The following is a 27,935-nucleotide window of genomic DNA, read 5'->3' as shown; positions in this document are numbered from 1 at the left end:
CTCTGAAGCTGCAGGAACCTTTTGCTTTGCTTTCTTGCTGCCTGGGAACAGTTCAGATTACCAAAGACTCTACTAAGCCCACAGGGGACCTCTAACATTGCAGGTAGAAAGATTGGGGTGTGGTATTTTGTTTCGGTTTTGTTTGTTTGGGGATTTTGTGTATTTTTTTTTCCTTTTTCTTTTTTTCTGGTAGGTTACTCTGTAAGTAAAGGTGTGCCTCACTGAAGTTTGCTGTGTTATTTTTCTATCCTACCCCAATTACTCTCATCCCTCTGCCCATACACAAACGTACCAACTCAAGCTTTCTGGGCTGAGGCTTGTTTTTGTTTGCATGAAAAGATATCAAAAACTATAGTTTACTCCTGACCCTTGCTCTAGAGAAGGTAGAGAGTTCCTAAACCATGAATTAGTGATGGAACCCCATACATATTACATTAGAGCAAGGAACAGTGCAGAAAGTGGTGTGTGCTAATTCAATATCAACCAGCACAGAGTGGCACAAAATTACAGCATTCTGCAGTATTTGTGAACCGAGGGCTTGACATGGCACTTTCCTACATAAAAAGGGTTGCATTGTGCACAAAGTTGTGAAAGAAACGCTGCTATTCAGTGTGTTTCAGCTGTTTTTTTTCTGTAGGGAGTTAGTATTTGCTGCCTACTTTGTTGTGTGGCTGGTTTTGGCTTTTTTATTTTTTCAGAACTGGCCAAAGCTCTTGCATGGTCAGCACAGTGCTGCTCACAATGCTGTGGCCAACCCCCACGGCCATGAAGTCTTAAGCATGCCCAGAATTCGTAGGTGGTTTAGTTCTATCTCCTGTTTACATCAAATGAAAAGCAAGGCTAGTCCAGTTTAAATTAACTCTGTGTCTGCCCTGGTTGAACTCACATGCCTTTGAGCCAGGAATAAATGTGGTGACCAATCTCCTTGTGGCACTACGTCAAAAATTAATGTCTTCAGGAAAGGCTGGCATTAAAAATTGCCTGCCTGGCTTAGGAGGACTCTATTGCAGTCGTTTTGCAAAGAATTCAATAGTTTCAGCTCCTGCTGATGGTGTGAATCTCTCACATCTGCCAACGAAAGGCAAAAGCCTTCCTGCCTTTGAGCATGGTGTGGTTTCTGTGGTGCTCTGTGACGCTGTTAGAGGCCTCCAGCTCTGGCTGAAGTGCTCAAGAGAATCGACCAGTGGCACAGTTCAGCTTCCCACCCACTGCAGTTTCACATCAGCCCTGGAACTCCTTTCAATCCATTTTCTTAAGCTTTTAAGACTCTTCTGTGATGGTTTTGTTGCAATGTGCTGCTGGGAGCTGGCTCTGCCCTGTCATTGCAGGCCTGACAGGAGTAACCTAAACCCTTAAGCTCCGTCAACTTTGCCAAATATTGCTGAGACAGTTGAAATTTATCCCTTCCAAAGCAGACGTGTGCTGGGGTGGCTGAACATCCACGTCCCTGCTTCACAGCTTGCATGATCACATTGCTTACAAACAACAAAGGGGTTTTTAGTAGCTCCACTATTTAGCTTTTTTGCTTTCACTCTTTTTGCCTCTTCCCTTCCCAGTTACTTTTTCAAAGGCTTCAGTTGTGTTTGCACATTCAAAGTACTGAATATTGTTGAGGCAGAGTTCTCATTTCCTCCTCATTATTTATAGCTACATCAACTGTTGCAGAGACAAGGAATCCCCTCAGTTTCAAGACAAAAGTTTTCTACTTCCCCTCTCTCATCCCACTGTGGTATTTTCTGTAGCTCCCTAAAGGAAAGAACCAGTGTTTCATTGCTGGTTATACCTGAGCCACGAGTCTCCTGTGGCAGCAGATATTGCAGGTGGTTGCAGTGGTAGGAGCTGCTTGTGAGCAGGAGTCTGGTTTCAAAAGTGAAAAAACAGGAATATGAATCCAGCTGGAGAATTCCAAGCGATCTACAGCTTAAACCCAGATGACTTTGTCTCAGTGCATCTACTTGTACAAGGGTGAATCCTACTCAGGTTTGCTGTGGGGCAGAAAGGGTTCGCAAATTCCTGTCCCTTGTACCCTCAACATTGAGAATGAGCACAAAATGGGCAAAGCCAGACAAAAATCCTGCAGCAATATCTGTGCTGACTGTGTGTCACCGTTGTTCATCGTGTGGTTCCTCATTATGGTTAGAGAACTCTGCAGATTTCTGTTTTCCTTCAGCTTTCTCTGCAATCATGAAAACAGATTAAAGTTAATTTCTACAGAGCCTCAAAAGGATTGTGAACCAAACTTTCTGATATGGCTTTAAACATCTCAGTGTATTTGAATGAGTTTTGTCTTGCAGTACAGAGGGAAAACGATTCATTTTGATTCCACAGCTGCTGGCATGGCTGACTGTTTATCCACCAAAGCGTGGGGTGTTGCTTACCCACCTCCATGGCAGGACTGGTGTTGTTCTGCCATCTGATGGCAGAGCTGGAACAGAACAACGCTGCTGCCTTCGTGCCAGTACAGGTTGCTGTGGGTGAATCCAGGTGGGCAGCTAGAAGGATAAATGTCGATGCAGGGGAATCTGCTATTGGCTGTATTTCAATTGGAAATGAAGGAAATATCCCATCATTTTTCAGCAATCCTGTTCGGGCTGGCTTTGCCCTTCTCTCTGAGACAGCTTGCTCTTTGTGCTTGTTTGCTTGTGCTTCCCACAATCTCACATTGCCCTGGTACTGTAGGAGCAGAAGACAAAGTTCTGATTTTAACTTTGCAGCAGTTCCCCTCTCTGTCTCTCTCATTTTGTGTCTCCATTTCCATGTTTAAAAGTGGGAACAGTGTATCTTGTAGTCTTTCACAAACCCAAACCCATTCCCTAGATTTCAGCCTGGAAATACCCACAGAGACTTTTAAATCCACCTTTCTACACTTTTGGCACAACATAAATAGCTTTATGAACATGCTACTTCTTTACTGTTCTCTCCTCATTTCTGGCTTGATCTCCCTGTAGCTGAGGGCTGTGAGCCTGCTCTTGACTGCATTTGATTGTGGGTCCTGAAAATAAGTGATTTAGCCATGGAGACCAAGCCTGGAAGAGAGCAAACAGACCCTGGGCCAGTATCCTGTGACAGGGGAAGCTGGTCTCACTTGGCTGATCAAGAGCAAATACATGGACTCCCACATACAAATACTCCTGGACTTCCTTCTCCTGCACTTTTAAGCTCGTTTGACAGGTCATTCATCTCTTCCTACTATTTGGACTCAGCTCCATCTCCTGGCAAGGCAGAGATACCCACTGTGAAACAGGCTGTGCAGTGATACCTGGAGTCACCTGGAGTTCTCTCCTTTCATGTCCTGTTCTTGATGTGATGTGAAGTGCAGACACGACTGACAGCATAGCCAGGCTGATGTAATATGTTTTTATTTTAAGTATGTTTCTGAAAAAATCTGCAAGGATTCATCTCACTGCTGCCTGCCTGAGATGGTGTATTTATGTATTTTGAGCATGCTCTGTAAGCACTGTTATACTGTGAGTCTTTACCCATGTTAAAAGCAGGCACTGAAATGTATTCACTGTGCTCTCCAAAAATCTGGTGATGTATTGGATTCAATTTTGGCTGTGTGTCTGTTAGCCATCAATTTCCTATGAGATGTGCAGTTGATTAGACATAAAGAAATTGGGTTTTTGTGAAAACCAATTCAGTCTCCTGATCTCCAAAGCCTGTTTGAGGAATGTTCTTTCAGCCAAATTGTGCCACATCGCAGCAGCACCATTTCACCTGTCCTTGTCAAAGTGTGGTGTGACACAAAAATGTGCTGGTTAATCGGGGTGCTTGTCTTGCAGCAGCTGCACGTGTGAGGTTCCCTAAGGGCTCCTCTCTCTGCACACAATGCTGACAGAGGATGGAGGGAGGGATGGACAGACGGACAGACTGTGCACAAAGCAGTGCAGGACAGCTGCCAGCAATGGAGCCCCTGTTTCTCCAGCACTTCACATCTCGAGCTCTGCCAGGCTGGTGCTGTGACCTCTTCCCCAGGGAGCCTGTTCCAGTGCCAACCACCCTCTGGGTGGAAAACCTTTTCCTGATAAGTAGGTGAGCAAGGAGAGTCAGGATCTCGCACCCTTTGTGCTCATCACAGCTCCTCTGAGGTGCAATGTTCCACAGGCTTGGGCTCATCACATTCCAGCATTTATCCTTCTGGAAGTGACAGAGTGCTAAATACACAGCCTGGATACCTGCAGTGGTTGCTAGTATGCACAAACCAATAAAATTTCACAAAATGAATGCTTTAGTATTCCTCTATTTTTAATTTATATTTACATTGAGGAGCTGCCACTGTGCTATTAAGACCATGCATTGCACAAAACATTCCCAAGGGGAATGCACTTGGGAGCTAAGTGACCAACTTGCTTCTGATTGTTGCTGATTTGTTTAATCCATATGCCAAATCTTAGCTGAAAAGCACTAGTATTGATCCATCCTTACAAAGCATTTTGAGATATTGAAGTCAAACTCTTCAGCTAAGCACAATTTTGTTCCCTCTCTCTTCCTTCATTTGTCCTTCCCCAGTTAATCACTTCTGCGGTAGATGTAAGGCTGGATTCTATCCAAGGGAAACTTTGGCTGATACCTCAATGCACTGTGCTCTTCATAGCCTGCAGTGTTTCTGCATTTGTTGTCATTGTCCACCTTGTTTGGTTTTGGTCTTGTTTGCTCTGAAAGGTAAAAATCTCTGTCTGGGACAAGATGCAGGTGTAACAGGAAAATGGCTCATCACAGGTGTAAGTAACTGAACCTCTATCTGTAATTCTCATGAATTGGAAAATGGAGAAATGGAGCTGCAGTGAAAGGTGGGAATAGGCCAGCAGGTGCTGTTTCTTCTAATTCTTGGTACCAGTTACTTTTGGCTCATACATCAGCTATTGCACATTGCGGGATGAAAAAGAGCTCAGTGCATTTCCCATTAAAATTGCGCTCCTTTTTTTGCACAGGAGACCCAAATAGATCTTGCTGCATATCCAAAATCCTGAATTAAAGACCAAGTGTTCTGGGAAACGGCGCCTTGGGGGGGTGTCACAGGTTAGCAAGGATAGTCCTGGAAGGGTTGTCCTTGCTAAGGGGTGCTTACAGCTTCCTCTGGGACCTGATAGAACCTATCAGCTGGCCAGGTTGAATATGGACAATTCTTTAAGCCACTTAAAGTTGTGACCGCCTCTGTGATCCACACTTAAGAATAGACAAACTCCCCCCCAAGCTCTCTCTCGTTTCCTGCTCTGGCACAGGTGGCTGCAGGCCCCGTGCAGGGGCCAGTGGGCCCGGCCAGGCCCTGCTTGGGCCAGGCCAGGCCGGGCTACGGCCATCCTGGAGCCATGGGCCTGTTCCAGCCGTGGAACCACCCCCACTGCCTTGCCGTGGGTGACCGGAGCAGCTCGGCTCTCCCCCCTCTCCACTGTGATAAGAAAAATTCAACATTCCAGCTGCAAAGCTGCAAGGCCGAGGTGAGATTAACCCTTTTATTGCTGTGAAGAGCTGAAACCCTGAGGGAAGAGAGAGAGGAGATGCTTAAAGCTGAAATTCTGTTGTGAAGCTATGATATATCAGAGTATCTCGTTGTAATTTCATGAAGATATGGGGGGTGGAGTGTTCAACTCGTAAGCAAAAGCACCTGCGCTGAGATAGGCAGATGCTGACGCAGCTGTAATTTCATGAGAAGCTTGGACAGGGAGAGATGAACCAGATGAACCAGATGAGGACTTTTGCTCCAAATGGGAAAGGTGAAAACTTCAGTTCCTAGAGATGCTCCCAGAGACAGTCCTAACGATGAAGATGAGGAAGACCCTTTGCTCCCAGGGAAGGAGAAGGGCCTCTGTTTTTTTTGTTTCTGAACGGCTCAACCTTAAAATTGTACCCCAAAAACCTTCAAGAGTGGACCCTCGAGAGCAGTTGCGGGAAAAGCTGCAAGTCAGGGGAAGGGATTCACATGTGAGCAGAGAGACTCCTCTTCCTAAATGGACTGAACAATATTTGGAAGTGGGTGGCTGTCTCAGTGTGATCATGTTTTCATAGCACGAGCAAGAAGAGACTTCTCTTCCTAAATGGACTGAACAAGGTTATTATGGAAGTGGTAAACAGACTGAACATTTTAAGGGTTGTCTTTTTACATTGTCAGTGGGAGAAGGGAGGAAGGTGGGGGGAGGAGGAGAGTTCTGAAGGTGGTATAATTTTTTTTTTTCCTTCTTTTAGGTCTGTTAATAAACTTCTATATATTCTTTCAAGTTTGGTACCTGCTTTGCATTTCTCCTAATTCTTATCTCACAGAAGATAAACAGTAATGAGTATTTTGGGCCAAACCACTACAGGGGGTTCTGTGGGTTCTTACTGCCCCAAGTGCTCCTTTGAACATTCTTGCCATTGTGCACTTTGTTCTGTGCCCTGACAGACCAGCTGAAAAATTTAGGAGGGAGTAGAGGGTTGAAGTGAAAACATTATCAAAAGCCAGCCTTTCGGTTTTACTGCTCCCTCTGAGTCCTTGCTTGAGTTAATTGGAGGCAATAGAACATAAATCAGTGTCTCTCTGAGGCAAGAACCCACAGCCCTTTCAGTTTTGGGGCGGGCTGTGATGGGAACACAGTGGGAGCAAAAGGGGAAGTGTTCAAAGTCCCTCTGCATCCAAGGGAATCTGATCCATGAGGCTGACTAACGCGTGGGAGGATGTGGAGCAGACCTAAGCTGTGCAGGTGTGGTAGCAGCTTTCCTGGTTAAATTCCAGACTTACTGGGTGACTTTTAACTTCTGCTGTGCTGCTAAAAGTCTGTAAAGATACTCTGCCCTTTCAGGGATCTTCACCCCTGAAGAAAAGTGATTTCATAATCCCTGGAGTGGGAGGGGTGATACCTTAACACTTCAGAATATTTAGCTGAGACATGTTTATTAAGCAGAACTAGACAGGAGCTTGTCACACAAGCTTGGAACAGAACTGAAAACTCCGGATCTGCTCTTAGGACAGTGCTGTGTCTAAAATGGCCTGGCTGAAGTTTCCTGAGGGATTTTGATGTTTTAAATTGTAAGTGGGGGCTACATTTGAAAGGAACGGGCTGTTCTGTCTAGGGCATGTATTCATTCCTTTGCATTGGCACTGGCATTCAATTTTTGATTAAAAGCTTTGGCCAAGAAACCAATCCAGCTATAAAAGCAAATCCAGTTACATCAAACAAGCTCAGGTCTCCACAGAGCCTGGCCAGAGCTGAGACTGGCACAAGAGGAATGGCAGCAACACATGTCCATGGGAGATGGGGCACAACTGCCCTCTTGGTAGCAGCCTAATTTTGGGTTTAAGGCCACCAGGAGCCTGCAAGCACTGTGAGAACCCACATCAGTTCTTTTGGGTCACTTGTGAAGGATTTGCCTGGTGGCTTTCGCCTGTCAGTTTGTCTTTGGTACAGAAACAAGCACCTGTCAGCACCATTTTTATTAATAGGTTCAAAATGGTACTGGCTTAAAAATTTTGTCTCTGACCTTTTTATACGTACTTATTTAATTTTCAGCCAAACAATTTGCTCCCCAACAAGTGCTTGGTTGACTGAAAAATCATGGAAATGAATCTTTCTGGAAAATGAATTGATAGCACAGTGAGTATTTTTACTGCAAAATTTTAGTTTGCAGGTCTTTTTTGCAATTTTCACCCAAACCTAGCTATAATCCTCAAATAGAAGACCAGTTTAACTAGGATTCATGTGGGAATATCGAGCTGAAATCATGTAGTTTGTCTTTTGCAAACCAGGTCTATTTATCAGTGATCTCTGCTGGTCTAAAAAAGTACATGAATCCCAAAAATGTGAAGGTGTAACACGGTTCTGCTCCAAGATGTGACTTTGTTTGTACAGAAGGAGAGGGAAAAACATGGCTGTGAGTTGCAGAGGTACTTAATGTTGTGATTTTAAGAACTGAGAATCCCTAATTCCCTCAGCTTTTCAATTTATTGATCTTTGAAGTAACATGAAGGCTCTGGCTGAAAAAAGTGAATGCCAAGCTCCCCTCTCTCAATGTGAGGGTGGATGGTGGCTTTTGGAGCATATTAAAACTGAGGGGAGTTTTGTGCTGGTGCCATTCAGGATCTTTCATAAGCTTTTGGGGAGATTGTAGGCAATAATGGGTTTACCTTGAGAATTAGACTTTGTTTTTTTGTTACAGCAAACCTGGGTGTAATTTGAATCAAGTCATTGGAATTACAATAGGTTAAAACTGGTGAAAAATAAGTTTGTTGGAGAATCAAACTTCCTGCCCAACTATCCAAACATAAATACAATCAGTCCATGTTAAAACTAAATCTGCTTTCAGTTAAGAACTGAAATAATTAAGAAGTATTGGATTCAGAAGCATAATACATACATGCATTATATGATTTGTGAAGTTTAGTATTTTGACCTATTATATCTTGTTTAAAATATTAATTTTATTGAGCTTAGAGGTTTTCCAGTTTTCCAGCAGTGACCTTGCAAACTGTTAGGATGTGACCAGTGCCCCTCAAAAGCACAGCTCATTGTATTTAAAAAAAACCAAACTCAACCAAACCCAACAAAAAACTAATCCCATTTAAATCTTATTTTTTCTACTGATCTTCCAACAGGTTAATTGCTAACCAGCATTTGCTGTTCATTTCACCCTTCACTCCTTGTTCCCTCTTCTCCTAAGTTTCACACTGTCACTGGGTGAAGACATTTTCCACCTTTCTTCCTCCTCAGACAGGAGCAGTAACAAGAAGCAACTTTTCTAGCAAGAGTTAAACTTCCTCTGTCCTGCAGTTGGGCCATCTCAGTGGTCCATTGACCCAAGGCAGGCTGTGTTCCCTCCACCAGCCCTCGACCCCCTGTAAAAACCTCTCAAAGCCAGGAGAAAAAGTGACTGGAGGGCTCTGATGATGAGTATTATCAATATTCTTCACTTTCTCTTGGTTTTAAATTTATTTGGATGTGTGCATGATTATTTTTTAATGACCTCAAAGCAAGGAGCAGCTGTGCATTCCTACAGCATGGAGCCCACTTTGATTTACAAGCATTTTATTCTCTGAGTGCACAGCAAAATAAGGGACAGCCCAGACTGATTAGCATTGATTTGTGCCAGAATTTTGGGGCCAGCAGGAACTGGCTCTACCTGCTAAAACCTGGCTCAGGCTGTTTGGGACAGTCAGTGATTTAATGGCTTCATTTTTTTTACTACAAAGGTTTGGGGCACAGAGCCAGCTCTGCTCTGAGATTCAGAGCAAAGGCCTGGATGGAGATCAAGTGGTGAGATTTGACCTTTGCCAAGGTCATGCTGGTCAGGAATGATGCTGGTCAAGAATGATGCTGGTCAAGAATGATGCTGGCAGTGCTGCCTGCCAAAGCTGCCAGTGTTAGGAGCCCTAGCAGCTCCCCAGCAGGGGGGTGCCTCTGTCTGCACAGAGGATAAAAGGAACAGCTTCAGGAGAACTATAAATAGGTAGCAGAAGAGGAGAACATGGAATAATAGGACAAGAAAGCCTCCACTTCTGTTCTGCCATCCCAGGTAAGGAGCAGCTTGTACAGAATGTGCCCCTCTGTGCTTTTTCTGTCTGATCTCTTTGATGCTGCACAGGAAGTGTTGCCTCTCTGTGAGAAACTGGAATGTGCTGATTGTTTCTCCATTTGCCAAATGGGCAGGATGTTTCTATTTCTCATCAGTGACTTGTGCAGCATCACTCATAACCATGGAGATTGTTTATTCCTGTTCTCATACCATCCTGTTGTGGTGGGTGAGCAGGGAGCTCTGCTGTACATGGAACTGGTTTGGGGGTCTGGAGGGCTTGCTTTGTCCCTGCAAAATACAAATGAATCCCTGAAGGAAAGCAGCTTTCAAAAGTTTTTGATTAGAGCTGGAATAGTGTTGGTGATACAAGTCTCAGAAGTTGCAGAAATGGAGATTTCCCCAGGACTAGTAGGAAAACTTCACTCTAAATATATTCTGTATTTATAACAGAAAACCAACTGCAACTCAAAGTTTCTAGGACAGGGTTTATATTCAGTTGTTACAAAATTGCATATTCAGAATAAAAGCTGGGGTTTGTTATCCTTTGACTGGCAGAGGAAAGAATGAAAAACTAGAAATGAATAAGCACATAAATGATTGTTGGGATGGTCCCTGATAGTGGACTGGGGGGGATTGTTACTGTGAAACTCTTGGCCAAACAGTAAAACACTGAGCACGCTGCAAACAACATTATAAACTCACAGTGTGCTTCTCAGGTCTGCAAAACTGGCTAAATATAAAGAGTGCAGGAAATATAAAGTGTTGCCTCCTCAAAAGCTGTAGAAATTGTTGGGGCAAATAGCAACTGATATTTTCTTCATGTGAGTTCTACTTCCATGTGCAGATCTGCCTGGGTAAGTGTTGCTAGCAGAGCATGCAATGGTAACTTCATTTTGTCATTTTGCCTCAGAAAAAATAGTTTCAGAGAGGATTCCAGTTGGTATTTTACAGAAAAGACTTCAGTGATGGTGTGTGGAAGAATCATGCTCTATTAAATCTGGAAAACTTCTTAGTGGAGGTAAGTGCTTTGTGGCTGGATTAATGAGTAACTTCTCCTCCAATGAGTTGCTGTTCCCCTGCAGGGTTTGGGTCTGGATTTCCCTCTCTGTGTCACAAACTCTCCGTGTTTTCACTCAGCCCCAGGATGTGCCTTTCCCCCCGAGAGCTGCAGCTGCTGCTGCTGGGGCTGGTCTGTGTCACAGAGCTTTGTGCTGTGCCAGCTGCTCTTCAGAAAGGTAGGAGGGAAATTTCACGTCCAATTTAACAGTTTTGGGTCCTGATGGTTCTGCTCCAAGGCAGAACAAGCTTGGGAGGCAGTGCTGAAATCAAGAAGCTGCACTGGTTTCACCCTCTGAGTTATCTATATGAAAGGTTTCTTTCCATGAGTAATTCTTACGAAACTTTTGGTTGATTCCTTGATGATTCAGAACAAATAATGTTAACCTTGATTTATGATTAAATAAGTAAAGCTGAATACTTTCAAATTTGCAGCAAGGTCATGGTTTATCATGTTACCCATGGGGTACAAACAGAACACAGTGGGACCTCCCTTCCATTGTCTTACATCTTAAAATCCAGAGTCTTTCTTTTTTGGAACAATTAATGATAGCAATTATTCCTGCTTCCTTTGTGAAGATTTATGAATTTATAGAAAACAAGAATGGAAGCCAGCAGCCTGTAAAGCAGTCAGGAATCTCTTGGGATTAAAAACTGCAAAGCATAGGGAATTTTAGAGTTTGTCAAAATACAGATAATAAAAATTTGATATAATATTAATAAAAATATTAACTTATCACTTTAAAAATAACCTTGAATAGGTGGACAGAGTTACTCAATTCTGAAAGAAAAAATAAATTTTTATTTTGTGAATCCGTTTTTTTCATTTATTTATTTACTTATTCTCATTTGACCCGTACCAAATTCTTTCTAGAAAAACCTAAATCAATTTAAAAAAAAAAAAAATTTGTCTGTGTTTCCTCTTTCCCCTGTCCTTGTGTCTTTGCACAAAGGGAAAAAGGTGAGTGGAATGATAATTAGGAAAAAATGGGAAAAACCAGATAAATGAACTGGTTTGTTCCTATAGAAAGGTTTCTTTATTTAAAAGGTGGTGTAAGTAGCATTGTGTCAGCATTATTGTGACACTTGCATCAGCCATGCTAATCCTGAGGTGACAGCAAAACCCCTTTTTGTAGATGTTGGATTCATCTGGTAGGTTGGAGAATTCCACGTTTCCCAGACAATTTGTACAAGTATTGGTCCTACATCCTTGGAATACACCCACCTCTCTGCCAAAGCAACAACAAAATGGCCCAAGATTATGGATGCTGTATATTTCCCAACAGAGAGTTTAACAGAATTTGCAGTAAAGTCTGTTAGCAATATGTTTTCAACGAGTTTTCATTGAAGTTTTCATTTTTAAGGAAAAAAAAAATTGTGGCCACTGTTGGGCTTGGGAAATACAAAAACAAGGAACTTCTCTTTTACAGCTTGCTCCTGGGCAGAACTGGTTGCTTTGCTTCTGTCTTTCTTAAAATACTACCAAAGGAGGAGTTATCACTGCAGACAATTGTTTCTATAAATATTCTCCTTTAGAAACACATACAGATTATAAGCTTCCCTCAGCCATAGTAGATAATAACAGTGAGTTAAGAAGAAGTAAATCTGGCATAGTTATAGATGTTCTGGAGAAATCCAGCCACTGTTGTTGGTCACCAGGGTCTGTGTATTGTGCATTTTGACTCTGTTTGTCAAAAATATTTTCAGTACAAATGCTGGGTGCAAAGAGATTTCTGAAATTGATAACGAAACAGTGATTTAGTTCCAAAATAATTCCAGAACTTTCTTGAAAGAGAATATCTTCACAGGTGTTTGTTCATGGAGGCAAAATTTAATATATATGATACAATTGCACCAAAATATGGTCATTTGGAGAACTTCCACAAAATAAAGTACACTGTCTTTTTCTTAGGGCAGTTTGTATTAGGAATTACAAGATGTGTTTCCTGACATGGCAGAGAGACTGAATTTTACACCAAGCCATGCCTTCTAATTCCATGTTACCAAAAAAGAAGTAAAACTTGAATCCAGACTGAATCCTTCCTTTTTTCCCCCTTTTCCCCCTCAGATCCTAAATGTGGGCAGAAAGTTCAAGAGACCAACCCGTGGAGTTATTTTGCCCTCTTCACTCGGATCGTTGGGGGAAACCAGGCGAAGCAAGGCTCACATCCATGGCAGGTTTGCACAAGCAAATGTGGTTTTATCTGCAGAACAAAGCCCTGGAGAAAAGAAGGATTTGGGGTGATCTAATTGCAGCCTTCCAGTACAGGAAGGGAGCCCACAAGAGAGCTGGAGAGGAACTTTTTACAAGAGCATGGAATGTCAGGATAAGGGGAAGTGGCTTCAAGCTGAAAGAGTGTAGGTTTAGATTGGCTATTAGGAAAAAGTTCTCTACTGTGAGGGTGGTGAGGCACTGGCTGCACAGAGAAGCTGTGACTGCTCCATCCCTGGAAGTGTTCAAGGCCAGATTGGATGGGGATCTGAGAAAACTGGTCTGGTGGAAGGGCAGGGGGGATTGGATCTTTAAGGACCCCTCCAACCCAAGCCATTGTATGATAATGTGTTGTTGAACTCCAGCCTGATTTTATGAAAAGCAGTGAAGCAGGTGGAGAGAACTCAGAACCTGTCCTGCTTCCTGATAAAGTTTTGTTTATGGTTTTTATTTTATCACTCTTTCTGGAAGAGTATCTGTAGACGAGTCTGTTGTAAATGGGTGAAACTGCTCAAAAATAGGGCACAGGACACCAACCCAAGTCCCTGGCTGCTGTCAGGCATCCTTGATTTGCAGTGCTCCCTGTGACCTGCAAAGGGAAAACTCAGCCAACCACTCACCTTCACAGCCTGACGAGTACCTCAGTGACTTGGCATTTATTACAGGTGTGTTGCTTTTCCCCAGGCCCCAAGGCACAGCTGAGGGAAGAACGGCAAGGTTTGGGGTCTCTTAGGCTCAGGGATTCTGAGGATGCCATGGAAGTATGTGTGCTGGGAATGCAGCATGTGCTTTGGCTGTGTGACTCCTCAGAGAGCACCTGTGTGTGCTGTCTCTGTTCTTCCCCAAAGGCAGTTGGAGCAGACACAAAGGTTTTCTTTATTGGGAGTGTCTTTAAATGCTGCAGGTTTCCCTGAAGAGAAGGCAAAAGCATTTCTGTGGAGGCACTATTGTTTCTGCTCAGTGGGTGGTCACAGCAGCTCACTGCACCCTGGACAGGTATGGATGCAGTAGGAATTCAGGAGCAGGCTGCAGGTGCAGGAAAACGTGGATTGGAAACGTGTGTGCTGTAGCATCTCTTTGTGGTGCTTACTTACAGGTGCTATCCTTTTATTTCTAATAATTATTTTCCATGTTTTAACTGAAAGGGAGAAAAAACCCTTTGAACATCACAAAATAATAAATAAAGTTACAGAGTTTGGCAAAGACTGATTTTGGAAGTCTATGTAAAAAAATTAATTTGAAGCAGAATAAAATGTTTATACTCATTGTGTTCCCTTGCTGCACATGTGATGTGGTACCAGGAGCCCTAAAGAAGGATTCATGGTGGTTTCATGGCTTTTTTTAATAAACTCAGAATCCTGGAGAGATTATCTTATTTTTTCTGTACTTTCCTATGCCCAAATCTTCCCTCCTCCTTCAAAAAGCAGTGCATCTAAACACTTTTACACACAGCAAGAAGACCTGGTTCCTTAGTGGACCACCAAACCATGGTCAGGTCTGTAGCAAAATGATTTTTCTTCTCAGTCTTTTTCATCCCCCAATTCCTACTACAGGGCTCACTCAGCTCCTCCTGGCTGTATATATTAAGTGCTCTAAAATGTGAAGATGAAAGGTATTGGGTGTCAGAAGTAATAACTTCTCTGTTTAAAAACAACTCTATTTTTCCCTTTCACGTTGAAGAATGAGCAGCTGAACTCTAATTTTCCTATTCCACAGGAACCTACTGCAATATTTGCATGTCACTGCAGGAGAGCATGACTTGAGGCTCAAGGAGAACAGTGAGCAGACACTGCCTGTCAAATCTGTCATTCAGCACCCAAAGTTTGACCCCAGAACTCCAATGAACTATGACATTGCCCTTCTGAAGCTGGATGGCACCTTCAACTTCAGTAAGGCCAGAGTTAGCTGTGATCTTCTTCTCCAAGAGGAAAAAGTTATTGTTCTTTGCATGCAGAAGATAAATTGTCAATATGAGATGAATTTTACAGATTCCACAAAAATAACAATACTATTTTTTTTGGTTAAAATCCCCCCAACACTTATAAAGGAAGCTTTTTGTAATTGTTCTTTCAAATACTTACCAGTAAAATTCGTGTCCATGTGTGGCAGGTTCCTCAGTTTTGCCAGCATGTCTTCCTCACCCAGGTGAAAAATTTGAAGCAGGATTTATCTGCACTGCTTGTGGCTGGGGCCGTTTAAAGGAAAGTAAGCCATTCACATTATTATCTTTTTTCTGAAACTAAGAGCTTGATTTCACAGGCCAGAGCCAGACCAAAAGTAGCCATTGAAGGGTCTTAAGAATTGTAATCTCAAAATGGGATCTTTGCCTCTATGCCCACCTGTGATTACCTCAAAGCTGGTCACCACAAAATCTAGACCTGCATTTCAATTTTGAAACATTTTGGAATTTTTTCAAGTAAAACTGCTTATATACAAAGACCTGGATGTTTGCCAAAACATGCTTGTAACCATAACATGGCTTGGAGCAAGTTCCCAACCAATTTTTGTGGTGTATTGAGAGTGGCATTAAGTTTACCTTCCAGCTTTTCTTATGAACATTTATTTGTGTTTCAGATGGACTGCTCCCTCAGGTCTTGTATGAAGTCAATCTACCAATCCTAAACAGCAGGGAGTGTTCAAGAGCACTATCAACTTTAAAGAAACCCATCCAAGGTGACACCATAATGTGTGCTGGATTTCCAGATGGAGGAAGAGATGCCTGCCAGGTCAGCTGAACTGAGGGCCCTGTGTGCTTAGGAGTGTTTCTCAGAAGCTCCGTGTGCCAAAGTAAATAAATACCCTGTAAACTGGGAGGTTTGGATGTATGAATTCTTTCAAAAGTTCCCTATGGGGCAATGTACTTAATTACATGATTCCATATTAATTACTGTATGGGTTGTATGACAGGCTCCTGAGAGCAATTTTGCAATGTACCCCAGTGCAATAATGCTTAGGGCTTTCTAACTTCAGAGCACTTGATAAATTAATTAATGTTGGACAGATCCTGAGGACGAAAGCAGGAAGAATTGGATTACAGGAAGGAGAGGAAGTGGGATAAAGGTTAAGTGATTGTTCCTCGCTCCCTTTTTACGTGCTCAAACACGTCAGAGATGCACCCCTGAGGGAATTAATCTGTCTCTCCCCCTCCTGACAATCCTGACTAAACACACTAAAATCGTGTGTGTCTTCACAGTTCTTTTAAAATCACTGTCCCCTGTGATGCAGGTTTCTAGTAAGGCACAAAAGGGACCTCAATAAACTGTTTAAGGCTTGCTCAGTTGTACAAGCTCTGGCTCCTGGGATTTGCTTGGCTTTTTTCCAGGGAGACTCCGGAGGCCCCCTTTTGTGTCGAGGCAAGCATGGTGCCTGGACTCTGGCTGGTGTCATCTCCTGGGGGATGGGATGTGCCCGTGGCTGGATAAGGAATGAGAAGAAACATTACAACAGAGGATCCCCGGGAATATTCACAGACCTCAGCACGGTGCTTTCCTGGATTCAGGAGAACATGAGTGCTGGTAATTAAGTCTGCACAGCAATGTGGCCCTCACATGACAAATCCCCTGTCTCAGAACATTTTATTTAATTTTATCTTTTTTCAGGATTCAGCACTTACACATTTTCCTGTTTCTTGGCAAAGCACTGCAGCGTTTCAGTCTCTTGAAGTGTATGGTACTGACTGCCAGCTGTCAAAACCAAATTGAGAGCATTGTAGATGTTTGCTTCTCTTCCACTTTGCCTCCTACTTGGACTCTTGTTTTTAAAGAATGGTCCTTTTATGCAGCTAGCCAGTTAGCATGGTTTTTTAATTTTTATTTTTAATTTTTTTTTAGTGGACATTCACCAGCTGAAAGTGTCAGAGATTCCTTAAGCACTTCTTTGAAGTCACTTGTCATTTTCCTTGGCTAAAACATGTTGGATCAGACATATGACAACATGGGGACAAGTCACACTCACAAGTGCTTTTGTTTACTCTTCCCAATAGGCCATGAATTCCCTCTGTGCTGGGGAACAGTGGGACCATCAGCCACCACTTCCAAAGCCATGGAGCTGGAGACAAAAATGTCAGGGGTGAAATTCACTGAGAGTATTAAGAAACTGAATTGATATTTTCTTCTACGTTGGGCTATTTTTGTTAAAGGGTTTTGGATACTGTGTTAAAACACAGAGAACTGAAAAACTGAGGGAGGGTTATTTAAGAGGTTTAGTCGATGAGAAGAAAAAAAATTGGGAGGGGAAAAGCAAAATTTCCTATTAGAAACCATCTTCAACTGGTGATGCAAAGAAGGAACCCCATAATGTGTCAGAGAAAAATGAAAAGGGTTTATCTTCTGAAAAAGTGCTGCTCAGACTGAGTAGTGGCCTGTCAAAGGATGGTTCATTCTGGAAGTAGCTGCTCCAGAACTGTTTATTCCAATGTCAGCATTGCCTAAAATTGCAATTTTGTTTTGATTCCAAGCCCTGGTTTATTGCTGGCACTGTGTCCCCAAAAACCATTGTGATTTACCTCAGTGCCAGCTGTATAAAATTGCCATTTCACATGGATAAAAGTAAATTGTGAATATGAAGCTACAGTAATTTATTCTTCTTTTTCTACCCCCTTCCCTATCCCTCCTTTATCAGATCTGAAAGTGAAAAGCTCCACAGGTGAGTACACTACTTTTCCCCACTGTCTTCTATCTGTGTTAGAGCATAAAAAGTCCCCCCAAATAGTCATTTATATAATTTATAAAGGAAGAAATTTATAAAGGAGCTTGACTCATTAAAACACTTTAAAATGTATATTTTAAATAGATATGTTTTTCCTCCTGGTTCTGTAAAAAAAAAATTACTTTTGTAAGGTTTTATTTATGTATTGGTGACTTAATTAAAAGTAATTTTCCTTAAGACAGCTACATATATAAGGCCGTATTTTTATTGAAATACAAATAAAATAAATGGGAAAAATGCAGAACAGAAGCTCCAGTAATGCATGAGAGCTAGTGACATTAATACTATATAAAAATGTATATTCTAAAAAGAAAGTGTGAGGTAAATTAGTAGTACTTTTGCACAGTTTGGGGTGACTCTATTTACTTGTCTGTCTATTTCTGAGAATGAAATTTAAAAAAAAAAAAAAAAAAGCCCCATGAAACCCAACACTAAATGTAACATGTTTTAAATTTAGATCTTTCATTGATTCAGCCATGTGAATATTCGTCCTGTTCATCTAGGTACAAGTTCATGCAAGGATAATGGGAACAAGTCTTGTGAACTAGACCTTAAAACGTTAATTTTAGTAACCTAGAGTGAGATTTGTCAGATGATAAATGATGGGCACACTGTCAGTTAGTGTAGACTTGCTTTGGCCAGGGAGAAGTGGGTATTTAAGTACTGTTTGTGGCTTTTTGAAAGTTTTTACTGGTCTTCCCAGGATGCTGCAGGGGAAATAATCTTATAAATACGTGATTCCTTAAATTTTTTTACATATATATAGTTGTTGATAAATGTTGCTTTTACTGGGTTACCTTGCAAGCAGAAGGAAGGGTAAGAGGAGATGATTTTTGTAAGTTATTGTGTTTCTGCTGACACTTGGCTGGAGAGGAAATCTTCTGCTTCTTCTATTAAAGTGTTTTTAACAGCACAGTGTACAGTTGCAAAAGTCTCCTGCTGTAACATAACAAAGGGCTTTACAAATGGGCTGCCATGAACACTTTTGTTATGCTCTGGGGTATCCGTTTTTACTCAGAGAAAATTATTTGTACTGAAATCTTCATGTAGTGAAGAGTTTCTTTAAGGTAAAAAACAAGCACTGCCATTTTTACAAAAAAATGATAGACTCTTGGCAGGGCTTCATTCTTGCTCCCAGATTATGGGGTTTCAACCTGTTTTACCATAATTCCAAACAAAAGAGAGAAGAGAGAAGACACAGCACCAATCTGCCAGCAGAAACGAAGTACTTTGGCAAGATGTAAACTTACTCCCTATTCCCCTGCTCTGTTTGTTCAAGTTCCAAGACTTTACTTCTGTTCCCTACCATGATCCCTCCTTAAAATATATAGTATCACAAGTTTTCTAATCCATGAGAGAGTTCCAGGGCAGCAGTAGTGCATCTTACAGAGCTGGACTTGCATTGATTGAAAAACGAAAGTATTTCCAGCACAATTTTGCTTCCCACCCCACCTTCAGTCTGACATCACTAATATGTTTACACTTTGCCAAAGTACAGCTGAGCAATCCTGTCCCACAATATCCTCGAGATGTTTGAGCTTTCTGGTGGAACAGCTGATTGCATATTTGTCAAGCCTGATTCCTCCTATTATGTTTTAACCCACAGCGTTTTGTAGTGTTCAGGATGGCAAACTCTGCAACAGTGAAGGGGAACTACATTTTCCTGCAAGGCCTGAACAGTTCTATCAAAACCACCAGTAAGTAGAGAACACACAGTCTTCCCCCAGAAAATATTCCCCATACAAGTGTAGGTTTTGGGGTGGTTTTTGTTGCATTTTTGTGAATGGGAACTGACTTCTTATTCCAGATTGTGTATATGGACCCTATCTGTGCCAGAAGGGAATTACATACGGCTTCGTTTCTCCCACTTTGATGTGGAGCAAGAAACGTTCTGTGACCATGATTCTTTATCAGTCTATTCAAAAGATGACAGACTTGTGGGTGAGTTGTTGCCCCCTTGTTCTGTGAAATAATCATTCAGGTTGGAGGAAAAGACCTTTGAGATCTGTAACCTGTCAGAGTACTCTTTATTCTAACAGCAAGTGCACCCAGTGAGGATGTGGTGGTTGGTTATGTTTCACTTGCATTTGCTTGATTGATACATTGAGACATAGGATCTGAAATAAATGAGTAAGAGTGTGGGAAGAGAAGAGGCTGGAAAATGCCTGGTAGGGAACTGCATCACATTTCTGGTGTCAATGATTTTCAATTTTTAATACAGCAAATCTATATAATCTAATGGATTAACAGGGAAAGTAGAGGGATGAATAGGAAATTTCCTTTTCATCCTAAAATTTTTATAGCTAAGTATTAAAAATGGTACATGCAAGTTTTCTCAAGTAACTAAAGGCCTTAAATTGTGATTATTCTCTAAATATTATGTTTCAGGGAAATTCTGTGGAAGAGATCTTCCATTACCTATTTTGATTGGCTCCAATAGCATAAGGCTGAAATTTGTTTCTGATGGTGAAGATTATGGAACTGGTTTTTCAATTACCTACAAAGCTCTTACACCAGATATTCTTCCTGGTAAGTCTAAGCCAAGTAATGTGCCTGCCTACACTCTTGGGTGGTGACCTGAAAAAAATGTCAGGAGAAAATAAATCAGAGGAAGCTCCTGTGGTATTTCTGTGTGGATGATGCTTTCGTGGGGGGCCTTGAGGGAGGCAGCTGAGGCTGTAACACCTCATGGAGAATTGCTTTTGGTTTTGCTGGGTGCAGCAGCTCACCATCCTTAGGAATGGGCCCAAGGGCCACCTGCTGAGCCTTAAACAAACTCCTGCTGTTCCTGTTCTGGCAGCATTTCCAGCTGGTTCTTTCCTTTCCCCTTTTGTCTTCCTGGATTTCCAGATGCTGGCTGTGAGTCCCGAGCTGTCCTTTTTGAAGAAGGAGTGTTAGAGAGTATGCACTACCCAGAGCACTACAGCAACATGGCAAACTGCCAGTGGATTATCTGTGCTCCAAAGGACCACGTAGTCAAGGTATAACATGAACCCTTCTTGTGTCTGCAGGATGGAAGTGGGCACCACTGAGTTAAAAAGAAATTATGCAGCTAAGGACAAACAAGATCAAGCAACATGAGCATGAATAATGCTGCTGGATGCAGTTAAGAGGAATCACTTTCCATCCCAAAAGACAGATAGGTTTGGATTTGTCCTTTAGGTTGTAGTAAAAAAGGATTTCCTGAGTTAAATTTTATCATGACAATTCTTTTTTCATAAATTAAATATTTATGTATCACCTGTGAGAGGTCTGAATGTCACAGAAACCAAACCTTGCAGGAATCACTCAGAATACTAAAGACTCTGTAGATCTTTGATTTTTTTTCCATATGACTTTCACAACAAGGTTCAAACTTCCATTTTTTTATTTGAAGCTTACATACCAGTATTTTGAAGTAGAAGAAAGTGAAGATTGCTCCTGTGATGCTGTGACTGTGTATGAGGATGTGGGAAAAGAGGAGGAAATCGGTTTGACTTTTGATTTTTTATTTTGAGGATGATCTATTTCTTTACTAGCCCTGTTGTCCAGCCTAAATCAACTTCTAGAGTATCAGGTGATGTTATATGTACTATAATGTAAAATATAATGTAAAAATGCTTGCAAGTATTGATTCTTCTTAATCTACAGAGGCAAAGCCATGTTGAAGACAACTGTTTTTGAGTGTTTAAATTCTGCATGAAATGCAGTTCTGAGTTAATGTAAATGAAGAAAAGACATAGCACAGTAATTTGGGTTTACAGTAATGATCACACACAAAGCAACCAAGACCTCTCCTTTTCAGAATCCAGTTGTTCTTCACTCAAGAGCATGTAATTTTTGCCACTTGGTTTATAGTGAAAGGGAGGAAGGCCTATCCCAAAAACCTGTTTTCAGCATTTGCTTGAAGCTGGTGCTTAGATTAGGGAAAATCAGGTAGCTGGGGTGTTTCACGTGTAATGGCAACATGTGGGTGCTACAATAGACTTGTGAAATGATGCCAGAGACTCCTTGTTCTGATGAGGTAACAGCTGAACAAGGACAGGCTATCAGGAATACTAAAACAGTCCTTCAGCCTCCGTCTGCTTACCTCTTGGTCATGGTTATGTTTTACCTTCCTGTCTGAGAGCTGGAATGTACAAAATATTGTGCACCCACTGTTGAAATGGAGAAGGCTTCAAAAGTACCTGTTAATTTGTAGTGAGCCTTTGCTTTCTCATTTTTAGCTAAGTTCTGTGGATTTGCCCTACCAGCACCTGTTCTAAGCTCCTCTGCTGTGATGCTGGTCGTCTTCCACTCTGATGAAACAGAGACCTTTGGAGGATTCAGAGCTACAGTCTCCTTTGTTCATGTACCAGGTACTAGAAGAAACTTGGGAAAATGACTCCTTGGGGGAGCACAAAGGGCTCTTCAGTGAATTGACAGCTCAGAAATATTTTGCTCTAGGAGAGTCTCATCTAACAAATTGTTTCAGTGAAAAAAGTGGATTGTGACCCTCTTATGGCATTAAACAAAAGCCTACCAAATGGTGAAGACAATGAATCTATGCAAAACCTGAGAGTTTTGTTTGTGGTGCATTTTAAACAGCACTTTACTACTGTAACAGCCCAGATCCCTACAACAGAAATCTATTCCTCCTGCAAAAATAAATAAGGTATTAAAAGTGATTCTATAATACAAATATTACTCAAGACATCCTGTTAACACACTCACCACCCTCATTTTCTAGATTTAGATACTTTGAATTCAACTAGTGAAGATTTTGAAAATATGGATATTACTGAAGAAGAAATACAGGTTACAACAGGTAAGACTACCTGAGTTATACTTACTTCATGGGAATAGAGAGTACCCTTTGGACTATAAATTCTTCAAATACTTAATGGTTGCAGTTGGCCCAGATTTTTTTAGTAAGATATTTTGAGGAAATAAAAAGATGCCCAGTGACGTTTACGTGCTTTGGCTTTAGCAGAACCTAATTTTTCTTCTTCATCTTGTTAAGTCATGTACAGCAATGCAATAACATTTCAGTTTTTACGTCAGTTTACACCTACTTCCTTTGGGGAAAAAAATTGCAAAGACTACAGGGTAATTGAAAACAATAACCAGCATTTTAGAGCTGCCCTTTTTTCCTTTAGTACTCTATGGAGAATGGGATGAATCCCTGTTCATTGTAGGTTTGAGGCTAAAACTTCTGAAGGTAAGTGGTAGCTTTCATTTTGGTGAAGGTCTGTTTTTGCTAAGATCATCTCCTCAAGGTGGCCTAAACATTTGGATGCTATTTAATGAGGGAAGATGGAAAATTTAGCAAAAAAGGGGGAGGTGGAGCCTGAGAAACTGTGGGGTACACCTTAACTGGAACGTTCTTTACTTCTCCAAATCTTAACCTCTAAATGCTTCTTGGAACATCAGCGCTGTCTGTTTCAGAGGATGCTTGTGGAATGCCCTCAAACCAGCCCAGGTTCATCTTCAGTAGGATAATTGGAGGTGAAGAAGCTGTACCATACTCATGGCCTTGGCAGGCCAGTGTACAAATTGCAGATGAGCACATCTGTGGAGGAGCAGTTCTTGCCAAAGAATGGGTTGTCACAGCTGCCCACTGCCTTAAGTCCAGGTAAGTACACTGGGATGAGCCCTTCCCTGGGAAAGTCTGTAACTCATGGTGTGTCCCTGCAGCCTGCTGGTTCCATCCAGGCTGGCTGGCACAGGTTTGGTTACACCTATTTACAGCTTACACTGGCTCTGGATTCTTCTGCTCCACACACATGTGCTAGGAACACATTTTAAGATTCACAGGTTTCAAGACTGCTGTTCTATCAGCCTGACAGTGAACATTTTTTTTTCTCCTTAGGGAAGCATACAGAGACTTTTGGATGGTGGTAACAGGACTTCATGATCTTACAGAGCAAGAGTACAGACAGGTACCATGTGTTCTTGTTTAGTAATGAAATACAAATCAATCTTGCAAAATAGTTTTTAATGTAAATGCAACTCCCAAATTGTCCATATGCAGCAATCTAACAGCCTACACGGTGATCCTAATCTGCATTTGCACAACAGCTTTTGTGTGACTATCAACACACTGTGCCTTCACTGAGCTCTAAAGCTCAGTATTCCGGAGGATGTGGGAGTGAGAAGTGTATTGTCTCTGTACTCACTGGTGACTGTCACCGAGACAGAATTAATTGGGGCACAAGTTGCCACTTTGCTCACATTGGATAAAGGTTTTTCCAAGACTCTCTTCCTACTCTTGCTGGATGGGGTTTTCTGCATGTTCCCCGTTCCACATCACAGATGCATAATCTTGACTTGTTAATATCAGAAAGCTGGTGGTTTCTGGAGCTGCTTTTACATGGGTTCTCCTCTTAAGGCATCTTGGAAATTGAAATAAAACCAAAGTTACTTAAAGCCTCACATTCCCAAGCCATTCAGAAAATGTCGATGTCTTTGCTTTCTTAGAAAAGGTCAGTCAAGCAGTGTATTATACACCCAAGTTTTAATGAGACCACTCTGGACTCTGACATTGCCCTACTGCAACTGGCTGAGCCCTTGGAATTCAACCCCTCGGTGCTCCCAGTGTGCCTCCCTGAGAAGGAGGAGGTGCCGCAGCCCTCGAGGATGTGTGTGGTCACAGGGTGGGGTGCACCTGAAGCAGGTAGGCAGTCTTTGCTGGTTGGGCATGTTGTAGCTGTGTTTTACATACCACATTCTGTGTTGGAACAGTCCTGTCAATACATTCGTTTTTGGAGAACAGACGTTAAAAAGTTTTCACTTGCGTAAGCTCATGTAGACATGAAGGGACATGGGCGGGAGGAGAGAAAACAGATAATCTAGATTGAGACCATTTGAAAAGGAGAGGAGTAAATCTTTCTTCTGGAACTACTAATTCATGCCTCTATTGGATGATGTGTTTTAATTCAAGACAGAGAAAAGGGGAAAAAACTGCAGCAGCTGGAAGTCCCCATCCTGGCACTTGATGTATGTCAGAACAATTACATAAACCTTCCCAATGAAGTGACCCAGAAGATGATCTGTGCCGGATTCCCTCTGGAAGAAGGCAAGGACTCATGCACAGTAAGTTGCATCACCCCTGGGATATGGCCAGATGGGTTCTAGAAAGGGGAGTGTAAAATCTCCCAAAGGTGTTTTCTTGCAAACAGGCTGTGGTGATTTACAGAGAGAGACTCCTTAGCAGTCGGATTTTAATTACCCATATTGCAAAAAGAGCCACTTCCCTTGAACAAAGGTTGTGCCTTTCTATGTCTTTTAAAAATGGAGACCCCCAAGCACGTGAGCAGCCGGGCCCTCTCCTTGCTGAACTGATATTTAAAAAACAGAAGGAGTGATGTTGGCTCATGACAAGGTTCCTTTGTCCTTGTGCAGGGCGATTCTGGAGGCCCATTAGTTTGTCCTTCAGAAGAAAACTCGGGATTTTACACCCTTCATGGAATTACTAGCTGGGGTTTGGGATGCGGAAGGAAGAGCTACCCAGGAATATACACCAATGTTGGGTTTTTTGTTGACTGGATCAAGAGCAATATTAATAGTAGTGGTATGTATTAAAAAAAAAATCCAATTAAATTAAGCCTTTTGGTATTGCTAGATGTTTTACCTGAGGTCTTTTCCAGGGTGCCATTCTCATATTTGGATGTCCAGCACTTCCTGAGATCTTGGCTGTTTAAAATACCCCTAGCTGAATGCCCAGAAACAGACACATTTAAATCAATAGTAATTTCTGAACATCTTATTTCTTCCCACTGTATTATTATTTCACTCTCTACTGCATTTCTTGTGTGGATGAATGTTTTCCTTACAATGGCTTTGTAGCTTCATTTCTCAGGGCTGGAAGAAGTAGAGAAGCATGAACTGACAGGTGATGGCAGCTGAGTCCACTTTGGCAAGTTTACAGCCTGTCTTTATTCCTGATCTTTGCAAAGTTTACCCTGTGTCATTTTTCTTCTTTTTTTCAGATCTCCCCATTTCCGTTGTGTGACTGTCAAAAGAACCTTTCTGATGTTGTGAAACACTTCCAAAGCACAAATATCACTGAGAACAAAATTTGGTGGGAGAATCTCAGTTCATGATTGATGAACAGATTCCAGAGTAGATGATACTTAGCCTCCTGGTGAATTTACTGCTGACTTACCTGGACTGAGCCTTTGGCTTTACATGTGTGTTGGAGCAGTCCCAAGTTAACTGCAGGCTCCTGACACTCTGTTAATTCATCTTAGAAGGAAAAAGAGGGAAAATAAGCCACATGAGCCAAGCATGTCCTCGAATGTAGTGCTGGAGAGTATAAAATACTGCAGGATAATTTTAATACAATTTCTGGTTTTACAAATTGTGTGCTGTTTAAACAAAAGTGTTTGAAAAGAGAGGTGTTACAGGCCAAGGGACCATGCAAGAACTGACAGCTATCCTAATTAATCTATGCATTAACTTGTACATAGAAGTTTGTTTGATGTCCAAAAGGCTGTTTACACAAAAAACTGTGGTGACAGGCTCCAATTAGCTTTGCAGACCCTTCTGCTCTCAGCTTTAGTGTTCAAAACTAGATCAGTAGGATAGTACAACAGGTAGCACAAGAATAATCCTCCTTTGACTCAATGGTCCAGATAATAACTAGAAGGTAAAAGATGTCATTTAGTTTCTGTTGATATTAATTGCAAAAATATTTAGAGTTTTTCCCATACAAGCATTTGGTGCCACTAACCCTCTTTTTTTTTTTAATTGTATTAGTTTTGAACTTATGTTCTTTGGGTTTTTTCAAACCTTTAATTTTATTCTGTAGCTGCAGAAACAATAATTTCACTGCCTTTATTCTCAAATGAATAAGGTAAACATTTTTCACCTCTTTCTTCTCTTCGCTGTAAAGTTTGAGGCAAAAGCCCACAAAATATTGAGCAGGAGTTTCTTGTGAAGCTATGAAAGTACTTAATAGTGGAAGGGCTATGAGCAAATTGGGATTCAGTGATTCAGATTAACAGCTGTATTACATTATTGATAGAGTATGCTTGTTCTAGCTTTGATAAACACTCTGAAGAGATCTTAGGACATCAATGGTGGGAATATATCCTTTTGAAATTTTTATAATAGAAGCCTGTTAATGTTTAGTTGTGGTGGAAGTTGCCGTTAGCTGTCTGTATCAGTTTATGCTGGGAGCAAATGTGTGTTATCTCTTGGCTGCTATTCTGTTTTGCTTAACAGGAACAAGGTGACTTTTATCTGTTTATTAATTTAAGACAAGGATTTCAAGTGGATGTGTTCAGAAAAGCAAAAAATGTGTGGGGAGAAGTACAAGTGGTATCAGCTGTGCTGATACTGATATTTATCAGCAGTGGTTATATGCCGATAAATTGGTATCTCTTATGAAAATTCCTCTCTTGAATTCTGTCTTAAAATGTCTGGTTTTGATTTGATTGTTAGGGTACTAACTTTTTGCTTGGCTGCTTGATGTTGACCTTTTGTGTTTCTCCTACTATGATTTTACAAGGAGCCAAGTTTTGCTTTTGTTTGTTACATCTTTTTAGTCTCTTGTGAGGGAGGTGCCGGTACCTTTTAGCAATAGTGTGAACTGTATCCTGATGCAAATGAAATCTGATTTAAAAAAAAGAAAATTATGTTTGACGGGGCTCATGCGATGGGACTCTATTTTAGATTTTTAGGTGAGGCACTGTGACTGTAGGTTGTCCTGTTTGCCTCTGGAATGGTGTGCTGATGGTGTCCTGCTCTCTCTGTGCACCTCTGCCTGTGCAGATAACACATGCCATGCTTTTCCTGACTCTCCTCCCACTGTGGGTCTGCTCAGAAGGACATAACAACCCCATTCTCATTGGATCTTCCCAGTTTTCTTTTTCCCCAGCTTTGTTTCCCTTGCACTTTTCGAGAAGTGGCACGAGGGCAGGTTTATTTCTCATTTAGGAATCCATTTATTGCCATGCAAGGGGTGCACAGAAATACCGCAATTTCTTCATCTGAAGTGACTAGTTCGAGTTTGGGGCCCTCCCTTTCTTTTTCCTCACAGAAAGGATTGTTAAGCATCGGAATGGACTGCCCAGGGAGGTGGTGGACTCCCCATCCCTGGAAGTGTTTAAGGAAAGACTGGATGTGGCACTCAGTGCCATGGTGTGGTTGACACGGTGGTGTCCGGTCACAGGTTGGACTCGGTGATCTCAGAGGTCTTTTCCAAGCTAATCGATTCTGTGAAATCAGGAATTCGGCTCCCGGGGCAGCCTGACCCGCCCGGGCTGAGGGCGGACAGGGGCCCTCAGCAGAAGCCCGGGTCCAGCCCCTGCCCTGCCCCGCCCCAGGCTGGACCGGGAGGAGGAGCCGGGAGGAGGAGCCGGGAGGAGGAGCCGGGAGGAGGAGCCGGGAGGAGGAGCCGGGAGGAGGAGCCGGGAGGAGGAGCCGGGAGGAGGAGCCGGGAGGAGGAGCCGGGAGGAGGAGCCGGGAGGAGGAGCCGGGAGGAGGAGCCGGGAGGAGGAGCCGGGAGGAGGAG

At 42.0% G+C, this 27,935-nt stretch overlaps 1 protein-coding gene across 3 annotated transcripts; it reads left to right on the top strand.

Moving 5' to 3' along the window:
• The first annotated feature begins 9,411 nt into the window (after positions 1 to 9,411).
• OVCH2 (ovochymase 2) lies at positions 9,412 to 27,920 on the top strand. 3 transcript variants are annotated; one of them, XM_069016567.1, is made up of 23 exons: positions 9,412 to 9,483; positions 10,394 to 10,501; positions 10,621 to 10,718; positions 12,608 to 12,717; positions 13,656 to 13,747; positions 14,468 to 14,640; positions 14,861 to 14,956; positions 15,326 to 15,477; positions 16,074 to 16,266; positions 17,372 to 17,395; positions 19,065 to 19,155; positions 19,266 to 19,399; positions 19,847 to 19,987; positions 20,309 to 20,439; positions 20,835 to 20,928; positions 21,664 to 21,795; positions 22,167 to 22,244; positions 22,865 to 23,051; positions 23,289 to 23,358; positions 23,897 to 24,092; positions 24,360 to 24,511; positions 24,821 to 24,989; positions 25,408 to 27,920. In XM_069016567.1, exons 3-23 carry the CDS (start codon positions 10,628 to 10,630, stop codon positions 25,428 to 25,430), a joined length of 2,529 nt encoding a protein of 842 aa, XP_068872668.1. In that variant the 5' UTR covers positions 9,412 to 9,483; positions 10,394 to 10,501; positions 10,621 to 10,627; the 3' UTR covers positions 25,431 to 27,920. The 3 variants fall into 3 exon arrangements, 2 of the variants coding, with proteins under 2 accessions (XP_068872668.1, XP_068872667.1); XM_069016566.1 differs by having other exon boundaries at positions 22,850 to 23,051; XR_011151281.1 differs by lacking the exons at positions 23,897 to 24,092; positions 25,408 to 27,920 and having other exon boundaries at positions 22,850 to 23,051; positions 24,821 to 24,910.
• Positions 27,921 to 27,935: the final 15 nt, after the last annotated feature.

The sequence above is a fragment of the Aphelocoma coerulescens genome, chromosome 5, assembly GCF_041296385.1.
Source record: "Aphelocoma coerulescens isolate FSJ_1873_10779 chromosome 5, UR_Acoe_1.0, whole genome shotgun sequence".
NCBI lineage: Eukaryota > Metazoa > Chordata > Aves > Passeriformes > Corvidae > Aphelocoma > Aphelocoma coerulescens.
Note: the sequence above shows the minus strand (reverse complement) of the source record. Positions and strands in the feature narration are given on the sequence as shown.

Bases quoted from the DNA above. Each gene is read 5' to 3' on its own strand.
- OVCH2 (XM_069016566.1), top strand. From the start codon at position 10,628: ATGTGCCTTTCCCCCCGAGAGCTGCAGCTGCTGCTGCTGGGGCTGGTC. The intron at 21,796-22,166 runs GTACTAGAAGAA...CTCATTTTCTAG, and splicing joins CTCCTTTGTTCATGTACCAG to ATTTAGATACTTTGAATTCA. The intron at 22,245-22,849 runs GTAAGACTACCT...TTGGAACATCAG, and splicing joins AGAAATACAGGTTACAACAG to CGCTGTCTGTTTCAGAGGAT.